Below are 20733 nucleotides of genomic sequence, written 5' to 3'. Positions count from 1 at the left end.
GTTTCTAGATCAGTAGCAGTGCATCACTGCATTTCTGTATGTTTTATGTGATAAGAGGTGAATCAATGGAGTAATTGATGCAGAAATCATGTATGAATCTTTTAACTGAAATGAAATTGCATTTGATGCTGAACTTGCTTTTTTCTACTTTTAGAAAACCAACTGCAGTTTTTTTCCCCATTAAAGGCTCTCAAACAGAAGGAATCTGAAAATCTTGTAGCTGAACCAAATTTGGCATTTTGGTTTTTCTGAAATGACTCATTAATATAGCCACAAATTCTTTGTTTTTCTTTTCATGTCTTTGTTTCTTTTAGAATATGAGTAATCAGACATAAAATTGATTTTGTAAATAGAAGTCAACTGTTCAGATGAGAAATGAAATGTTTTTTAAAAAATCTATTTAATATAGGAGTTCTGACCAACTTATCAAGAGTTTCAAGGTATTTTCTCTTGAATTCATCTTGCTCATGACTGTTACAGAACTAGTGACCTGAATAAGTAGTTGTTCACTTTATAAAACCACAGGTAAAAATAAAGGAAAATATGATAATGAACTTACCAGCATACTATAGTTTTCATTTGTTTTTTGCTCATATCTTTCAAAAAATTAACATTTGTTGAGTAAAATGATTAAATGAAACATTAAAATTGTGCTAAGAGTGATAAAAAGGCCACGATTATTCCTGTGATAGTGGAGAAACACTGAACTAGGCAAATATCTGGATGAGCTGATGTACCCCCTGGAAGACCTCTGCATACCACCAGGGGTACACGTAACCCTGGTTGAAAACCACTGCTCTAGAGGGGGCTGAGTAGAGGCATGGGTGTTAGGCACAAAGATATGAGTGTTTATGGATGGCAGGGGTTGGTGGGTAAAGGAGAACAGTAGGAAGCAATGGGGAGGTTAGGGCTGTCTGCCAATGGATAGTTAGGTTACTGTGTGCCAGGAATCTGAAGTGGGTTGTGGAACAGACCTTCCAAACATCCATGCAGCAGCACATGATTCCTGGGTTGACCCTTGGAGGTCGAGGGGTGCAAACACAAGCACAGCTGATCTGACAAGCTTAAATTGGTTAATCAGATCAGAGCCCTTTGGGTGAAGCACACACCCAAAACAAAGAATTCCAGAGTAGATGAGGGGCTCCAACAGAGTTATAGAAATATCCCTGTGACACTCTGTGTCTGACAGCAGCACCCCAGAACCCTCATATGCATCACTGTCATATAATTATGGTATGTTTTGTAAAAAGTATGTCTTGTGAGATATCATTTTAAAAGTCTTGATCCGCTAAACATTAATATCCGGTTGGATAGTATGTGCTACCGTTGTATATGAAGTTAGGAAGTTTTGCTGTGTAGATGTTACTGAAATATGCTGAAAGGTAGGGAACACTCAAACCAGCTTTTCAGGTACAACAATGCAGTAGCCATACATGCTGATGGCCCATTAAGGGGAATCCACTCTCCCAAGAGCCATCCCAAAAGGCTTCAGAGGAAGCACATACACAATCGAGACTGCTTGACCAATGGGAAGCAGCCCCCAAGTCACATGCACAATTCTTTCCCAGCCAAGCTGGAAGAAGTTGTAAGAGATTGAGTGATATCGTCACTTGTCTTCACTCCTCCACAACTCAACACCTAAAGGAATGTCTGGAAGACAAAGGACTTTGAATGTGGGAGGGGAACCCAGGCTGAAAAGCAGACTGTGTGTATCAAGAATCTGTAAGCCTGGTTGTATCATCAGCCAGGGTGAGATATTGTTAATTCAAATCCTGTTCAGTATTAAATAATTTAGACTGTGAACTTATTTTTATTTCTTTGATAACTATCTCTGATCCTTTTAAGCCAACCACTTATAATCACTTAAAATCTATTTTTCTCTAGTTAACAGATCTGTTTTATAATTTTACCTAAAATGGTATTGTCTTGGCTGAAGTGCTTGAAAAAAACTCAACTCAGTTAACGAAAGCGGATGTATATTCTCCCCACATCGAGGGGAGGGAGTGAACGAATTAATGAGTTTGCACTCTACAGACCTCTATTCAGTGCAAGACAGTATATTCCTTATGACAATGTTTAAGCATGAGAGTTAACAATACAGTCTGAACTACAGGGACTGAGTGGGGAGATGGGGGATTGTCTGACAGCCAGAATGGTTGATGTCCACTAAAGAGTGAGCATCTGTAGAGGGGAGCAAGGGAGCATAATGGAAAGGGTTGGGGCCTGTATCCATGGTGGTTCTGGAGTGGCTCAGGGAGAGAGGATTCCTGTAACCTAGCCGGCTGTGTCCCTGCCTGTAAATGTCTGTGTAAACACAGTACCTGTGAGAGATTTGTGGCTTAACATCAGCATCACAGGGTGAGATGTAGCCCAGAAGGGTCAGCAATACCCCAATCCCCAGGCTGCACAAAAGGGGGACCTGTCAAAATTCCCAACCCTTTCCATTATGCTCCCTTGCTCCCCTCTACAGATGCTCACTCTTTAGTGGACATCAACCATTCTGGCTGTCAGACAATCCCCCATCTCCCCACTCAGTCCCTGTAGTTCAGACTGTATTGTTAACTCTCATGCTTAAACATTGTCATATTTACTGTTATGCTCTGGGCAAGGTTAATATAGTGAGTCAATATAGTAAATCCTTAATTTTATTTATATTCTATTCCTAGACAGTGTTCTAATTACAGAATATGCCTTCGTGTGGGTTTTGTTGAGGCTTTGCTTTTTAAGGTGGCCATCTGGTTTTCAATTCTCTCCTTTGCTTATCATTACAGCTATTTTCCTATTGATTAGGGAGCATAAATTGTTTTACTTTAAAAAATTAACCTTTCAGAGAATATGATTGTAATATCTAAGCTGCATCACAAGGGGTTCAAGGGATTCAAAAATGGAACAAAAATTATTGATTCATTGTACTGTGTATTTTCAATTTTGTCTCAATCAAGTTGAAAGTCATAATGTTCATATTACTAAAGAAATTAAAATAAGTAATACTGTCACTTAATAGATTATAGATTATCATTTTGAAGGGTGTATGCACTTGCTGCCAACTAATGGATTTAATCTAATCTTTGATGAAGAAATAATCGCATGTAATGACCAAAAAACAGAATTGTAGCAGGATATACTCTAAGGCCTTGCCTACATTATAAAAAAGATAAATCGATCTATATTAGGTCGACTTAACGGCCACCACATTAATTATTGTGGTGGATGATGTCATAGAATCATAGAAGATTAGAGTTGGAAGGGCCCTCAGGAGGTCATCTACTCCAACCCCTTGCTCCAAACAGGACCAACCCCAACTAAATCATCACAGCCATGGCTTTGTCAAGCTGCACCTTAAAAACCTCTAAGGATGGAGATTTCACCACCTCCCTAGATAACCCATTCCAGTGCTTCACCTCCTAGTAAAAAAGATTTTCTAGTATCTAACCTAGACCTCCACCACCGCAACTAGAAAACATTGCTCCTAGTTCTGTCATCTACTACCATTGAGAAGAGCCTAGCTCTATCCTCCTGATATCAGATCAGTTAATGGTAGTTAAAGGCTGCTATCAAATCCTCCCTCATTCTTCTCATCTATAGACTAAAAAAGACTAATTCCCTCAGCCTCTCCTCATAAGTCATGTGCTCCAGCCCTCTAATCATTTTTGTTGCTCTCCATTGGACTCTTTCCAATTTGTCCATATACTTCCTGTAGTGGGGGCCCAAAACTGGACACAATACTCCAAATGTGGCCTCATTGACGCCAAATAAAGAGAAATAATCACTTCCCTCTATCTGCTCGCAATGCTCCTACTAATGCAGCCCAATATGTCATTAGCCGTACTGGCAATAAGGGCACACTGTTGACTCACGTCCAGCTTCTTGTCCACTGTAACCCCAGGTCCTTTTCTGCCAAACTACTACTTAGCCAGTCGGTCCCCAGTCTGTAGCAGTGCATGGGATTCTTCTGTCCTATGTGCAGGACTCTGCACTTGACCTTCTTGAACCTCGTCAGATTTCTTGTGGCCCAATCATCCAATTTGTCTAGGTCACTTTGTATTCTATCCCTGCCCTCCACCTGCACTCCCCCCAGCTGTGTCTCATCTGCAAACTTGCCAAGGGTGCAATCCACCTCATCTTCCAGATCATTAATGAAGATGTTGAACAAAACTGGCCCCAGCACCAACCCTGGGGGAACTCCGCTTATAACCAGCTGCCAACTACACATCATGCCACTGATCACTACCCATTGAACCTGATGATCTAGCCAGCTTTCTATCCATCTTATTATAGTCCATTCATCCAACCCATACTACTTTAACTTGCTGATAAGAATACCGTGGTAGACCACAACAAAAGCTTTGCTAAAGTCAAGGTATATCACGTCTACCACTTTCCGCACAGCCACGGAATCAGTCATCTCATCATAGAAGGTAATAAGGTTGGTCAGACATGAGTTGCCCTTGATGAATCCATGCTGACTGCTCCTGATCACCTTGCTCTCTTCCTAGTGCTTCAAAATGCATTCCTTGAGGACCTGCTCCAGGATTTTTCCAGGGACCGAGCTGAGGCTGACTCCCTCAGCACCTTCGGATTCATTGCATCCGACCCCATGGACTTGTGCATGTCCAGCCTTTCTAAATATCCTGAACCTGTTCTTTCAGCACTAAGGGCTGCTCACCTCCTCCCAATTCTGTGCTACCCAGTGCAGTACTCTGGGAGCTGACCTCGTCTGTGAAGACTGAGGCAATTAAAGCATTGAGTACTTCAGCTTTTTCCACATCACATGTAATTAGGTTGCCTCCCCCATTCCGTAAGGGGCCAATTCTCCCTGACCACCATCTTGTTACTAACATACCTGTAGAAACCCTTTGTTACCCTTCACATCCCTTGCTAGCTGCAACTCCAATTGGGCTTTGGCCTTCCTGATTTCACTCAAGTGCTCAAGCAGTGTTTTTATACTCCTCCCTAGTAAGCTTCCTTTTTGTGTTTAAGCTCACTGAAGACTTTTTTGTTAAGCCAAGCTGGTCGCCTGTATATTTGCTATTCTTTCTGCACATTGGGATGGGTCTGTTCCTGTGCCCTCAATAAGGTTTCTTTAAAATACAGCCAGCTCTCTTGGAATCCTTTCCTCCTCATATTTGACTCCCTCAGGGAGCTGATGGGCAGGATCCCCTGGGAGGCTAAGTCTGCTTTTCTGAAGTCCAAGGTCCATATCTTGCTGTTCTCCTTTCTTCCTTCTGTCAGGATCCTGAACACAAGCATCTCACGGTCACGGCTGTCCAAGTTACCACCCACTTCTACTTCCCCTACCAATTCTTCCCAGTTTGAGAGCAGCAGGTCAAGAGGAGCACAGCCCCTAGTAGGTTCCTCCAACACTTGCACCAAGAAGGTGTCCGCAACACTCTCCATAAACTTCCTGTTGTCTGTGCTCTTCTGTATTGCTCTCTCAGATGATGTCAGGGTGACTGAAGTCCCACATGAGAACCAGGTCCTGTGATCGAGGAAACTTTCACTAGTTGTCTGACGAAAGCCTCGTTTACCTTATCCTCTTCGTCTGTTGGTCTATAACAGCCCCACCATGACATCAACCTTTTAGCCTCTAAACTTAACCCAGAGACTCTCAACAGGCTTTTCTCCAGTTTCATACTGGAGCTTTGATCAATCATATTGTGTTCTTACATACAGTGCAACTCCTCCACCTTTTCTCCCCTGCCTGTCCTTCCTGAACAGTTTATACCCATCCACGGCAGTGCTCCAGTTGTGAGAGTTACCCCCACCAAGTCTCGGTTATTCCAATCACATCACAGTTCCTTGACTGTGCCAGGACTGCCAATTCCTCCTGCTTGTTTCCCAGGCTTCTCGTATTCATGTACAGGCACCTAAGATCACTAGCCTATATTAATCTAGCTAAAGATAGCTGTTAATGTATTAACACTTCCACCAACCCAAGAGGGGCAACATGGGGAGCTGAGAGCCGAGGCATGCAGCTCCAGTGGCGGCTCCTGGGCTCTCAGTGGGCTGGCCCGCCCCCCCGCACTACCTGTTCACTGCCCAGGCTTCTCACCCCCGGGGAGCAGGATCCAGCTGCCCTGGCTTCTCACAAAATTTCTGTGAAATTCACAAGGCTGCCCCAGCTCCCCCTTCCCAACCGGGAGGAGAGTCCAGCCAGCCGGGGCTTCACCCCTCCCCGTTCCCAACCGGGAGGATAGTCCAGCCGGCCAGGGCTTCACCTCTCCCCGTTCCCAGAGGGGTCCAGCCAGCCAAGGCTTCACCCCTCTCCGTTCCCAACCAAGAGCAGGATCCAGCCACTTGGCTCTCCAGGGCAGTGGAGGGCTGCTGGACTCTAGCTGCCCCACTTTCTTGTCAATTTCAAATGCCAGCCAACAGTTGACATAAGGAACACAGTATCTACACTGACACTGTGTAACACTAACTACACCAACCTAAGCACTACGCCTCTTCTTGAGGTGGTTTTATTATTTCTTCATAGCAGGGGAATTACATCATTGGAAGAAGCATTTCAGTGTGTACCTCCACTGTTCTGTCAACAAACGTTGACTTTTGTTGACAAAACTCTGTAATGTAGACCAGTCCTAAAGGTATGTCTACACTGCAATTAAACACCAGCGGCTGGCGCTTGTCAGATGACTCGGGCTCATGGGCACAGGTGCCAAGTCAGCCCACTATAACCTGATTTGGGCCTCTTTGCAACCCAGGCACTTGTCAGCTGAGCGGCGTGGATCACTTTTTTGGGCCTGTTACCAGCAGGCTTGCTGTGGCCCCACGTCCAGGTCATTTTGCCAAGTTTGGGCCCGGTCACTTCCAGAATTTCAGCTACTGGTGCCACATGACTGGAACCGGAAATACATAATCCACCTTTTTTTCTTTTTTTGCGGGGCACCCAAACTGGAAATGCAAAATCTACCATCTTTGTTGTGGTAAAAAAAATTGGGCAGGGTTGGTCACGTTTTCGCTGGACCTTCTTCACACTCTCTCATAAGGTGGAGCATGGCAACTTTGCTCACGGGGTTTAGGCTATGGGGCTGTAAAACTGTCAAGACATTCAGCTTCAGGCTCGATCTGGGAGGGTCCTAGATCCTAGGCTCAAATGTCTATACCACAATTTTACAGCCCTGCAGACTTAGTCAGCTGACACAGGCCAGCCACGGGTTTCCAACTGCAGTACAGACATACCCTCAGATTACTCAGAAATCTCATGGATGTTTCATGGTCTTTGCACAGTACTTGGGCTCTAAGGATTATAAATGACTGGTCATTAGATGGATTAGGCAGCCAGTCAAGAGGTGAAGAAGATCTGTGAAAAATATTGACGGGGCCAGAAGGGGGCTATGAGTATGATGGTTGCCCGGTCTTGTCACACTTTGTGGAGTACCTGCAGTAGGAGTGGGATGGACAGGAAGGCGTACCGGATATCCACTGTCCATGGGAGGAGAAAGGCATCTCCTCGTGATCCATGCCCAATGGCTCCCACAAAGCAGAAGAGGGGAAGTTTGTGGTCAGTGGTTATGGCAAACAGGTCCCATCTGGGATTGCCCCACTGCTGGAAGATGGCATGGAGAGTGGAGTCATGGATTTCCCACTCATGGCTGGAACAAAAGGAGCAGCTGAGTGTGAATGCCAGGACATTGTCTGTGCCTGGTAAGTGGGTAGCCTATAATGCGATATTGCATTGTAGGCACCAGTTCCATACTCGGAATGCTTCTTGACAAAGGAACAGAGACCTGACTCTGCCTTGCTTGTGTATATATACTACCATTGTCATGTTGTCGGAGAGGAGTTGTACATTTTTGGATTGGATGAGGGGGAGAAATGCTTGACAAGCGCGTTGGACTACTTGTAGTTGTAGGATGCTGATGTGCATCCTTGCCTCCCTTGGGGACCATAGGCTCTGGGCCATGTGACCCCGTATGTGGGCACCGCAGCCTGCGAGTGAGGCGTCCGTAGTGAAGGTAATGTTGGGAGTAGATTGGTCAAAGGAGATGCCCATTAGAACTAGGAATGTAAAATGCTAAATGGTTAACTGATAAGTATTAGTCTTACCATTAAGACTAATGCTTATCTGTTAACTGGCAGCATGGGGGTTAACCAGAGGCGCAGGCATTGGGCCATGGAGGTGGCAGCTGCACTGCTGCTGCTGCTGCCTGGGAGGTCCAAGATGGGGGAGTTTGGGTCACCCGCAGACCGGGGCTGGGGGGCGCTATCCAGGGCTGAGGGGAGGAGACAGTGTGTGGGGGGAGACAAAATTATATCGGTTAAACAGTTAAATTTTCATAGTTTAAACTGTTACCTTTTGTAACCAATATTTAAATTTCTAGTCAGAACCTTGGACGGGTCGCACCACGATAGGGAAGTTGCCAGCCAGTTGCCACCCATGCTTCTCAGCTCCCCTCCCTGCAGAAAGGAGCTCCATGTGGAGTGGGGGAGCTGAGAACCCATACAGCAGCTGGGCTCCACCTGACTGCACTGCCGCAAGCCCACAGCCCAAGCTTGACATTTTTGTCAATTTCACAGCTCTGGCTGTCAGGGTGCGATGCAAGTAATGCAGTGTCTATACAGAAACTGCATCACCCAAACTACATCGACCTACGCCTTATACCTCTCAATGAGGTGGATTTACTAGTTCAGCACAGCAAGCGAGTATAATTAAGCTCTGGCTGATGTCCACACTGCCCTCCTTGGGTCGGTTGAGTGCGTCCTCACCAGGAGCACTTCCATCAACTTAAGAGGAGCAGTGTGGTGTCTCAGCCCCCTCACAAGGAGCCTGGCTGTCTGGCAGGCCCCCAAGCTCCCCAGGAGTTCCCCACCACCTCCGTTCCTGCCAGGGGAAGCCACCTAGGGGCTTCCCCCTTCATGTTCCCTGATGGAAACAGGCATTCTGGTCAATTTCACAGCCGAGAGCCAGCCTTCACACCCTGGCTCCCAGCTAGCTGAGAGCAGGAACCAGCTGCTCAGGCCTGCTCCTGGCCTGGAGATGGGGTTCAGCGGAGCGGTAAAACTGACAAGAATGACAGCCCCTCAGTCAATATAAAGGGATGCAGTGTCTACATTGACACTGTGTCACCCTAACTAAGCCAACATAAGTCCTACACCTCTCATCAAGGTGTTTTTATTTTGTCGATAAAAACAGGGAAGTTCTGTCGTTGGGGGTTTGATTGTAGTGTGTACACCACCTCTCCTTTGTCAATCAAAGCTGACTTTTGTTGATAAAACTCTCTAATGTAGATCAGTCCTCTGCTATTCAGTAGGGGTATAATTTGGCATTTTTCCAAAATTCAACACTTTGCTTAAATTTTTGAAAATGCATGTCGCTTGGGGCAATCTGATGCATTCCAACACACAAATAAATAAAATGAATAAATTTAGATCCTGGGGACCTTGAACACTTAGTTTAAAAACCCATCAGAAGTTTCTTGAACTGTGCGATTGCTTCCTTCACAGTGGTGCAGCATGTGTCAATCTTTTTTGTAGCTGTAGTCTACTCTGGGAGCCTTCCGATTTCCATAAGCTTTTTAATACCTATCTAAAGTGTACTTATAAGCAATCTATTGTTCTGTATGTATGATAACCCTATTAACTTAAATGAAAACTTTGAAAGGCCCCGTATAAAAAACAAATGCATTTTAAGGATTCCAGTTTCCTCATCACATACCCTTAACTGCAGCATGACTTTAATTATGGCAAAATTTTCAAAGTTACATTAGTTTCATAATACAGCATCATTGGCTTTACCTTCTCATTCTGACATGACGCTTGCACAATTTAAAAATATAACAGTTTGTCAGCATATGGACTGGTAATTAACTAAAAGTTTAGTTTTTATAATTACTTTGTCTACTGTAGTCAGTTTTTATTCCCCCCTTTTGCATTAGCCAGATATGAAGAGTAAGCACAACAAACACTGATACAGTTCTGAAACCAAAAAAAAAAAAAAAAAAAAAATCAGCAAGGATAACAGAAGTATATCTTTGAAATTCAAAGGCCTTCAATTGCTTATTTAGAGGTCTATCATGAATATGATTCCTCTATATCATTTTAAACAATTCCACAAAGTCCTGGTATACTTTTTGGGATTACCTAAGAAGTATTGCAATCTATTTTAAAGGGCAGCTGGGAACACCAACTTCTATGTATAAGCAGGGTTTGAATGAGCTGCTTGCCTCCTCATCCAAGACAAGAAGAAATTTGGAGTGAGAAAGAGCAGAGTTACAGGAGCTACTTGTTCCTTGCCCTGAAAGCAAAACAGCCCAAGTGCCACTAGTGCTTTCCCAAGGTTGCGGAAACAACTGAGAGACAAGCAGCCTTACACCATAGCCTTTCCAGGGGGAGTCAAGAAAAAGCTTGCATATGATTGGTTGTATGCAGTTAACTGCCCAAAAGAGAGAAGATATCAATTTAAAAAGTAAACCAAGGGGAAAAGGAGGATTTCTTTTTGGTGGGGAGGCGTGGGGAGGGGATTTTGGGAGAGTGAAAACATAACTAACTGCAGTGAACACGTACCCTTAGAGTCCCCAGAATTCTGTCATTGTGATCTGTGTACACAAGCAGCTTTTTCCTTCCTGCTGGTGAAATAAGTATGGCCAGAAAGTAGTGAAGCAGTGGCTTCTTCTCAATATAAGACATAATATACAGACCAATTCAAAATCTGTGGATGATCTATGAACCCAAAGGTTGATTGTTAGCTAATTAATTACTTGGATTACACAAAGCTGTCAAAAGCACCAGACAATCATTAAATGTTAGTGGCAAACAAGAAAAACAAGAAAAATCAGTTTTATTTAATCATCAATTTGACACAACACAATGTCGCAACTTCTGTACTGCACAGTACGATGCAGAGATATTCAATATCACTGACTGAAGCTGAACAGAGGCACTTCAGAAAGATTGTATTTTTCTCCATTCAGGAGAAAACAGGTACGTTTTGTTCTCTTTATTAAAAAGATACAGTAATAAAAACCTTGACATAAGACATTCTTGGGGATTTAATGCCACAACTTCACCTCAGGCCTTCGACAGTCCCAGTGGATCATTCATTCACAGGAAATCCCTGTGACCAATTCACTTCACACTCAAGCTAATTAAATCATTAAAGAGGAAAGAAATTGGTCAATACTTGAATACAAGCACACGCAGTAACCTGTGATGATATGCCACAGACTTGTGATATAGCATGACAGACCATTCCAATCCTTAATTTAACTTCGCTATTTTCAGATTGTGTATACTGCACATTTACAGCAATCATTACAAGAAAACAAATATGTTTTAATTAGATCCAAAATATTTCTCAAGTACAATATTCATATAAGGAATTTGTCCAAGCAGGAATTTGGTCCTCACAATGGTTAAGTACAGAGGTCAAAAGTTTTAAAAATGTCTCATGCCCCAATCTTTTTCCTACCTTATTTGGAAAATCTGATTCACTGATAATACAATATTTTAATCACTTTTACTTAAGACTGCACTTTTTGTGTCGACTGACTCGACAAACTGCTACCAGCGGGATAAATTATCTGGTCTCCAATCTCCTTCTTTCCCTCTATTAACTATCTCATTTTGCAAATTTTCCTAAGTGATTAAAAACAAAGGCTGTGCCCAACTACAGTTCAAAATATGCTATTAATAGCCATGTTTACGTATTTTCTTTTATTTTTAAAGAACCATGTTATGACACCATAACATAACATCATGCTACGGACAGCCTGGTTCTCAACACACACAAAAATCTTTGTCCCCATCAGTCAGGGTAAACTCTGTTAGCAACCCATGGTACTAAATATCTTAGGTTTAATCTACACCTAAAACTTAGGTCGACAGAGTTATGTTACTCAGAGGTGTGAAAAATTCACTCCTCTGACAAATGTAGTTAGGCTGACCTAAGCCCTGGTACAGACACTGCAAGGTCAAAGGAAGAATTTTTCCACCAACCTCGCTACTGCCTCTCAAGGAGCTGGATTTACTACAGCAAGAGAAAAACCCCTTCTGTCGCTGCAGCAAGTGTCTATGCTACATTGGCATACCTGCAGCGGTGTTGCTGTAGCATAGATACACTCTTAGGGCTTGTCTTCCCATACAGCAGCACAGCTGCACTGCTATAGCACTTTAGTGAAGATGCTCAGGGGGCTGGATTAATTATGCTCAGCGTAATTAATCCAACCCCCTGAGATGCAGTAGCTATGTTGGCAGGAGAAGCTCTTCCATTGACATAGTGCTGACTAGACAAGGAGGTTAAGTAGGTATAAATGCATCACTCAGTGATGTTCATTTTATCACATCCTTGAGCGACGTAATTATACCACTGTAGGTCTGTAGTACGGACCTGGCTTGAGATATCAGAGCCTTAACACTGAAGATTTACTGTCAAAAATTACATACATACTATGTAAACTGTTGTGTGTAAAGTCTACATAACTTAGTATTCTGCAGCCAGATGTGTGTGCAACAGACCCTGATTGTGTATTTTAGCGCAATTATAGTTTCTATAAATAAATTAATGTATACTGGCTTATTGTATAATGGCTTCAGTTTTTAATAGCAACCATCCTTTAAGAAAAATATAAGTATTCCGTTTTGGAACTTTTATAACAAAACTTTTATGAGCTCAACTATGCTGGGTCCTCGCTGCTCTGTAACAGGTACTGCCATCCCCATCCAAAAGCAAATGTGAGGTCTTGCGTTCACATTCCTTTCCCACAATGATACAGTACTTTCAGAACTTGAAAGTTGAATATCGACCAACATTGATTTTAGAAGCACCTCATGGCCTACTTCTGCTGAGCTTCTAAATTCTGTGATTGTTCTGAGGATCTGAAATAGAACAAGTCAGGTGGGAGGGACTGTGACCTGGTATCCCACACTTGGTTTTGTCTGGGAACAGACAGCATCAAGGAAGGGAAGGAAACCTTTCTAGTGCATGCTTTTATTCTATGGTGAACTGAAATGTTTGGAGGAAATAGCACATGTAAAAACTGTTCCCTGCAAAAGAGTTCTGAGAGTTTTCACCAGTGACTTCAATGATTAGGATAAACACATTGCTGATTAGAAAAATGCGTAATTTGGTTTGCTTTAAGAAATAAGCAAGTTTTGTAAGGAGGTTCCCAAACAAACAAAGTGCAGATAGAACTGTCTCAAAATATTTGTTGCTCTACCTTGGTATCAAATGTACATGGTCTTAATGTCTTATACTAGAAATTGTTTAATATTAATAGTCCTTCTCACAGGTCTCACTAAAACAGTATGCCATGCTGACTTGGTAGGGAGGAAAACACAACACCAGAGGGGCCATCTGCACCACAGAACATTGCCAGTTTTGCAACCAGTTTGTAACACAACTATGTACAGTTCATGTCAAATGAAGTATGGTCAACATCTTATGTAGGTGATAGCACATCTCAACCCTGCTTGTGAGTAGGGCTCTAATGTGAATGTCATGTTTGCATTAGGTTCTAATGTGGTTCTGTGGCATAGATGGGACCATGTAGCATCTACTGTAGCCAATGATCTTACCTCCCAGGTCTCTGCCTAGAAGAGTATTCCAAACCACATTGCATCTTGTTAAAAAAAAGTCTACAATTCTCTGACCCTTACACCAGCAGCAGAGATAGTATGGGTTAACTGTCCAGATTTTCTCCAGAATGCACTGACACAACATAACTGTGCAGCATGGTAACTATAGACAGGCCAAGAGAATTAACATATGATTGGGCCAGGAAAATGCTGCTGTGTGGGCAGTTAACCATATTAGATGCAATTGTGTCAGATGAAGATATCAAAACCTAGTTACACTTACAGTGGTTCTATATGCAATGCAGACAGGATCAAAACAGATGGCATGCCCAGCGCACAATTCTGTAAGCACAAAACAACAGTCTTAGCTTTGATTTTGGAACAGCTAAACTGAATGGGTCATGATTAACATGAACTGTTAAAGAGTTTGGAAATCAGCAGGTTTTTCAGTGCAGTTTGAAACCCTTAACCACTCACTGTTAGTTCTCCTGTACTGTCTGAATGGCCTAATCTGATGATTTTTCTTGCAACAAATTGCAAGAAGTGTAAAAATATTACAAGCCTCCACACTATGCATCATGACAACACTGTGATAGATAGCATTGAGAGCCACTGACAGTGCAGAATGCTCATTTGCAGTATTTTCTACTTTTATTTTTGCAACTTATTCAAACAAATCAATAGGTTAAGCAATTGAAAAAGAACAACACCTTACTGTGAGTGAGTAAAGGTTTCCAAGTACTCTAGAAAACATGCTGAGTCCCAAAATGTATTTTGGGAGTCCAATGCTTTAATCAAGAGCCTCCAAAAACAAGTATGTCCCTTCAATTTCTCAAGAATCCAGATATGTAAAAGTTAAATGTTCAGAGCTGTAGTTCCTTTAAAAGCATAGCTCAGACACTGTCTGTCTAAGAATACCAGTGTTCAAAACAAATTGCTGCATACAACAGCAACTCTTAAATTACACAAATTGTACAAGCACAAAAGAATAAGCAACTTCAAATCAATAACCCCACCACCACAGCTAAATACAGCACAATCACCAAACCTACAAGAACATAAAATAAAAACCTTGTTCTATTTGATTCAGGTAAACTGAAGCTGGAAAAGTCCTTAATGAGCCAACCTGTCCTCCTCCTGACAATCCACCATTTATGCATGCTGCTACTATTTTAAAACAATGCTTTTGTAGAGGAGATACTTTTTCTACAAACTCTAAAAGAACAGACTTGTTGCATCCTGGAAAAAGGGTCTTCACATCCTGCAGCACTTTGGCCACATCTTGGATTTAATATTACCCTAATTACCTTCAAGTACATTAGACTTTTTTTTCTATAAAAGGTACTAAGACTGACATAAAAAGGCTTCCCATATGAGTATCATGCCTAGAAAGCCCATGAAGAAATAGATCAAGGTGAATTTTGTTATCAGAATCAGAAACCTGAAAGCAGTGACTAATAGTAAAAGAGGCAACGGCTTCCCTCTGCCTCTCCTCTGTTCTGTCAGTGTGCACACACTGGAGAAAAGGGCCTGACTATTAAGATAGCAAAAGAAAACTGTAAGGGTCTGATAGGGAGTAGACCATGCAAACACACAGAGGAGAACCTGTCTACAGCACACAAACCCGCAGAGTACTCTTTGTAGACACACAAAAAAACACAGAGCGCACACGGAATAAGCAAGTTTATGGGTACACCCATATATTGATGCCTAGCCCCCCCCCCCCCCCAAACACACACCGCCCTCACCGTCCCCAACGCCACTCAGCCCTCCCCCAAACCCGCGCGGGGCCCGGCACAGCCGAGCCGTTAACCGGGGCCGGCCGGCCGGGCGCCAGCGGGGCTCACCCTTGACGGCCCGTTCGCTCGTGCCGTGAGGCGGCGGCGGCGGCTCCTTGCTCCCCTCCTCGGCGGACATGGCGGGGCGCGGCCGGGCTCCACTCCCAGCCAGCGTCTGCGGCTCTCGGAAGCGCGACTGGGCCTCCCGCGGGCTGCGGGGACAGCTAGAGGCCCCAGGCGGCAGCAGCGGCCCAAAGGAACATGGCGTCAGGCGAGACTCCGAGCGCCTCAGCACACAACCAACCAGCAAGGGTTCAGTCCACCTCGGGACCGGCATGCACCGCGCGCCACCCCCACGAGGGGACTAAGGGAGCGTGGGAAAATTCTCGCGCCCGCAACTCCCGCAGCGTGCCCCTTAGGGAGCGTGGGAAAACTCTCCCACCCCGCCGCGGCGTGTCCCTTGGGCAGCGTAGGAGAACTCTCGCGCCTGCTACTCCCGCAGTTTGTTTGCCCATAAGGGAGCGTGGGAAAATTCTACCGCCCCACACTGCCCACTCGCAGCCTGGCCTTCAGGGAGTGTGGGAAAACTCTCCCACTTCACAGCGTGACCCTAAGGGAGCGTGGGAAAACTCTCCATCCCACCCCGCTGCTACTCCGACAGCATGGCCGTAAGTCAAGCTAATGGCTGAGGAGGCTGACAGGTCTAAGGCACCTCAGTTTCATAGACAACAGTACACACAGGGGATTGATGTATCCAGAATCATATCTGATTGCCTTAGATTGCCCAAACATGATGGTTCAGGTACTCATTTTGGAGCTAGGTGAACTAGAGCAGATACGCCGTCAAGATACGCCAAAGGGAGCATGATAAAAATCCTCGCTCCTGCCACCTGCCCGAAAAGGGTGTGCAACCAATACTGCAATTCCATGCAATATCTTTGGGAAGCTGTGACATTTGGCAAACCACCCAGCCATCTGCCCTGTCACTTTGGGGTGCCTTAATGCTATGGCTCAGAGCCCTGACACTGCTGGCCAGCCCATTAGCAGGAAGATCTCAGGCCTAGTTTCACCTTGCAAGGTGACCCTAACAGCCCTTCCAGTTCCAAGTCTCCCCAGATCCATCCTTTCAGGGTTCTTAATTACCAGATGCTCAGAGTGTGGTTTGTCACCCCCAAAGGTGTAAAAACAGCCCCACTTATCACAGTTCACTTTGGCACACACATTCCACAGTTCGCACAACAGAGAGCTGCTTGGGGGTAAAAATAAACAAAAAGTGTATTTAGTAGAAAAATCATAGATTCAAAGATGAAATAGGAAGGGAAGCAAACACATACAGGTTACACCATAAATAGATAAAGATGCAAGTTCAGGCTTTACACTTCTAAATTAGATCTAGTCCCTTTTCTAATACAAGTTACCTATTGCCTTTGAAGAGTTTCCTATCATAGCCCATGCCATAGAGGGGATCCAGCATTCACAAAGTCCCCCACCTTCCAGATAGCCTCCTCAATTTCAGATACCTTTAATTAAAATCCGTTCTTTTTTAGCAGGGTCGGGGGGCCCCTCCCCCAGGCTATAGTAGTGATTCATGGTGAGGGAAATTCCCTTTGGACATGGTAGCCAGAATATCTCAGAGTCTTCCCATTAACTATAATGAACCAATTTGTTTATTTCCTGAGTTGTACTATGGATTGTTACTTGCACCTGGTTTTCTGTTAACATCTGGCTTGGGAGGACCCCCCTCTGCTGTGAGATGTACTGGAAATTGTAATAGGGGTCATAAGCATAGTACTCTACATACATCTAAATCCATACTTTCATAAGCACAGTCTGTATACATATCTCATAATGACCATCATGTTTGGAACATTACAAGCCTTCATAAAAGACCTTACTTGACTTTTGTATACTCAGCAATATTGTATACAATCAGTTGATTCAGTAACTTATTCTTTAGGGCTCGGGGCCCCCATTCTCCCCTTGGGATGTCTGAATCCTGATTGGCATAGAACCATAGTGTATTAAGTCTTTGTATCACTGTGGGCTAGGAATTGCATACAGCTCCAGGCGGGAGGGCAAGAACAGCTCCTCCAGGAACCAAAAACAGTGGGAGGTGACTGTGGTGAACACATCAGTTGTAAACACCTAGGAAAAGGTACCATCCACTCAGGCTTGCATATACTGGATCAGACTCGTTTTCCCAGAGACCAACAGACAAAGAAAGGACTTTTGCTATAAAAAAAGCTGAATTTAAACTGACCTTAGGGCCTTCTTTCTGATCCAACAACTGGACAGGACTTTCTGTCGAAGTGGAGTCCCAACCCCTGTAGAAGGTTTGGATGGATGTTTCCATACTAGGGCCACATAAGACTGGTAGGTAATTCCTGGTGTGTTCAGTGTGTGTTTAAATTAGTTTACTGTTTTTATTATGTTTTCTCTGTAAGGTTTTACCTTAAGAACAGTCTTGCTTAAAAAGAACAGTGTGGTAACTGCTGGCAATACCCTGTTTCTAGCCCTCAGAGACAAACAAATGCACAGGCACTGGCCTTTAGGCAGACTGGCTTGCTGGGGATATCAGAGTGTAAGGCAAGGCATTGTGCAGCCTTAAAACCCCGTCAGAAGAGGCAAGGGTCCATGCCCAGGGAGAGGAGAGATGGAGTCTGAGAACTAGTTATGCATGGAGGAGACTACAGAGTGGGGGAGATACAGGTGCAGCAACCCTGCCTTAGGCAAATCTTCAGTGGAGATAGTGCTGTTGCAATATGCAGTACTACTAGGCAGGAGAAAGCCAGTGGCAGAAGAACTAAGGAGTTCTTGGCTCCACCTTCCCTTGTGGTCAAGCCGCTACATTGAAGCCATGACTTGACCTAGGTGAAGTGTATGACCATGTGCCAAGTTTACTTGGCCACTCACTCGGCTGCTATGAGGGGACCCACCCGCTGGATCTTGTGTGTTTAAGCTTCTGAGTCCAGTCTAGTCACTGGTTCCAGGTGGGGTGCCTAAGCACATACTCAGGGTGCAGCTCCTTTTTCTGGTACCTCTTCCTGGGAATTTAAATGCTATAGCCCATTAACTAGTGCTGACCCCTCATAGCTTTAGATACATCCTCCCTCGGAATCCAAACAAAGTGTGAGCCTTCTGGATCACAGTTTAACCCTTGGAGGGAGCATATGATAAAATGTAGGACACAGTGCGTACAGAACTTACACAGGACTTGAACACAGCATTGCTCTTTCTCTAATAGCATGAGAAATGCACAGATCTTTACAAAATAATAAGCCCTGCATGCATTTCCCTGCCTCAATATTCTTATCACTCCAGAGCATTGTTTGAGCTGGGATCAAGGTCAGCATCCTTTTGTTGCAGTGCATTGCTTGGGTTCTGAAACATGGAGTTTCCTTTGATCTCAGCCAGACCACTATTTCCAACACCACCTAGCTTCTTTGTGCTGCCTTTTGGCAACTTTTCACTGCTCCAAATCCCTTGCCCTGCAGACCAGCTTGGGCCGCCCTCTTTACCATAAGCTATTGTGTGGTCAGAGTACAGTCATTAAAGTTGACAGATCTCCATGATTCTTAGTTGGGGGAAGATGGCACAACCCTTCCCAGCCCATAGTGGATTCCATACTTATCTAGCGGCAGTCAGTGACACAGCAGTTTTCATAGTAAAACCTTCATAATATCAACCAAAATTCAAAAGTTGTACATTGGTTTCCCAAATCATCACAGACCAGCACTAACTTTGGTGTCAGGCATTGGTAGTGAGATAGGTTCATAATGCAAAGCTGTCATGTCCAACCCTTACATTTAAATTCAAGAGAGATTTAAACCTTGCTACTTCCTCCCAGGAGGAATACCCATCATAATGCTATATCTGGGCATGCAGTTCTCTACAACAAGTTAATAGCAAACAAACAATTAATCTGAAGTGCCCAAGTGCAGTCCACATCACTTTATGTCACACTACTATAGATTCTTGCATGCAGCACTGTAGTGTATGAACATCGTTCAGTAGTTCATTAAGCAACTTGACTAAATATCACAGTTTATTCTCTCATCTTTTCCCCTGGGGTAGAAGTGTGGGGAGGGAAATGTGTTGCATATACACACACACATTCAAACATATATACAAACAGTGCTATATGTTTATGCTACAGCAGATAAGATAAAAAAAATGTGCCTTGCACTTAAGAGTGGAAGGTGCTGAGATTTATGATGGTCCTTAGTTCCCAGGGAAGTCATTTCACAGTCTCAAGCCTGGTCCTCACGACAGAGTTAGGCTGATGTAAGGCAGCTGATGTTGACCTAAGTCTGTAAGTGTCTACACTACAATGTAGCTCCCACCGATGTAACTCACCGACTACACAGACTTAACTCCATCTCTGAGAGGCACAGTGCTTCAGTTGATGTAGTTAGGTCGACACAGTCACAGTATAGACACTAGTGTTGCTTACATTGCATGTTGCTGCCATTCAGCAACCGTCGCACAATGCCCCACACTAGCAGTGAAATCGGTGCTAGCGGTCCTCGTGAAGATGTGCATCGCTGACACAAGAAGCATAGAATGCGTGTGTAAAACCAATTCAATTACTGCAGGGGCTGTACGTCGACGTAACTTAGGTTGATTTAATTTTGTAGTGCAGACTTGCCCTCAGACTGGCTCTTGAGAAAGCCCTGCTTCTTGCACAGACACACACTACTCTTATTGTAGAAAGTTCCATTGTGTCAAAATTATCAGTCATAGTCTTCATGCCAGAGCTTTAGTCAATCATCTAGATTTCCTGGACCCAGGCCATTGAGTGCTCTGAACATAAGCACTGAGACCTGGAACTTGATTGGGTATTATGTGGAAAGCCAGTTTAGGGAGTGGAGATGGGAAAGGGGGGTGCACAAAACCCCTGGGAGTGGAGAGATTGGGGGTTGTTGCAGAGAATCAAGTTCCAAGTGTTTACAGTAGCCAATGTTGCAGAAGAGATGTTCTGCAGTGCTCTGTACCAGTTGGAGTTTCTTAGGCTCTGAAGACTTCATGCCCAGGTCTACTGCATTGCTGTTGTCCAGCCAAGAGGTGAGGAAGGCATGAATAACTGAGGCCAAGTCATGTTCAAGTCAAGTTCACCAGCATGGGATGGAGTCTCCTAGTCAATCCAAGAGGATAGAAAACATTTGCAGATGCTGCTTTTTGAGAGCTTAGCCCCAGTTAGGAATCCAGAAGCAATCCTAAACTACCGACTGAATTGACCAATTGTGGATGAGAACCTTCAACTAAAGGAGACTGCACCATGGCTGCAAACTCTTCAGAATATTTTCCTGGGCCCATCTTCAACCCGCTATTCATCCATGAGCTGATCTCATGCAAGCCCGGGGCCAAAAAGGTATGGTTGAGTATGGTATAGAATAGGTAGAACCATGTGATCTGCATATTGCTTGCACTTGAGTCCATG

The 20733-nt window shown here is 44.1% G+C and overlaps 1 protein-coding gene across 18 annotated transcripts in view; it reads right to left on the bottom strand.

The window, feature by feature from the left end:
- PPP3CB (protein phosphatase 3 catalytic subunit beta) overlaps window positions 1–15607 on the bottom strand; it is an 83835-nt gene extending 68228 nt beyond the window's left edge. For all 18 annotated transcript variants that reach the window (XR_010917983.1, XR_010917985.1, XR_010918003.1 and 15 more), the window contains exon 1: window positions 15363–15607. Coding sequence is in view for 11 of the 18 variants with exons in the window: in XM_067537976.1 (XP_067394077.1) it covers window positions 15363–15432 (70 nt within the window). In the remaining 7 variants the exon portion in view is untranslated. The remainder of the gene's footprint in view (window positions 1–15362) is intronic.
- Window positions 15608–20733: the final 5126 nt, after the last annotated feature.

The sequence above is a fragment of the Emydura macquarii genome, unplaced genomic scaffold (assembly GCF_026122565.2).
Source record: "Emydura macquarii macquarii isolate MOO-44397 ecotype Brisbane River unplaced genomic scaffold, CSIRO-AGI_Emac_v2 contig_67, whole genome shotgun sequence".
NCBI classification, from domain to species: Eukaryota; Metazoa; Chordata; order Testudines; family Chelidae; genus Emydura; species Emydura macquarii.
Note: the sequence above shows the minus strand (reverse complement) of the source record. Positions and strands in the feature narration are given on the sequence as shown.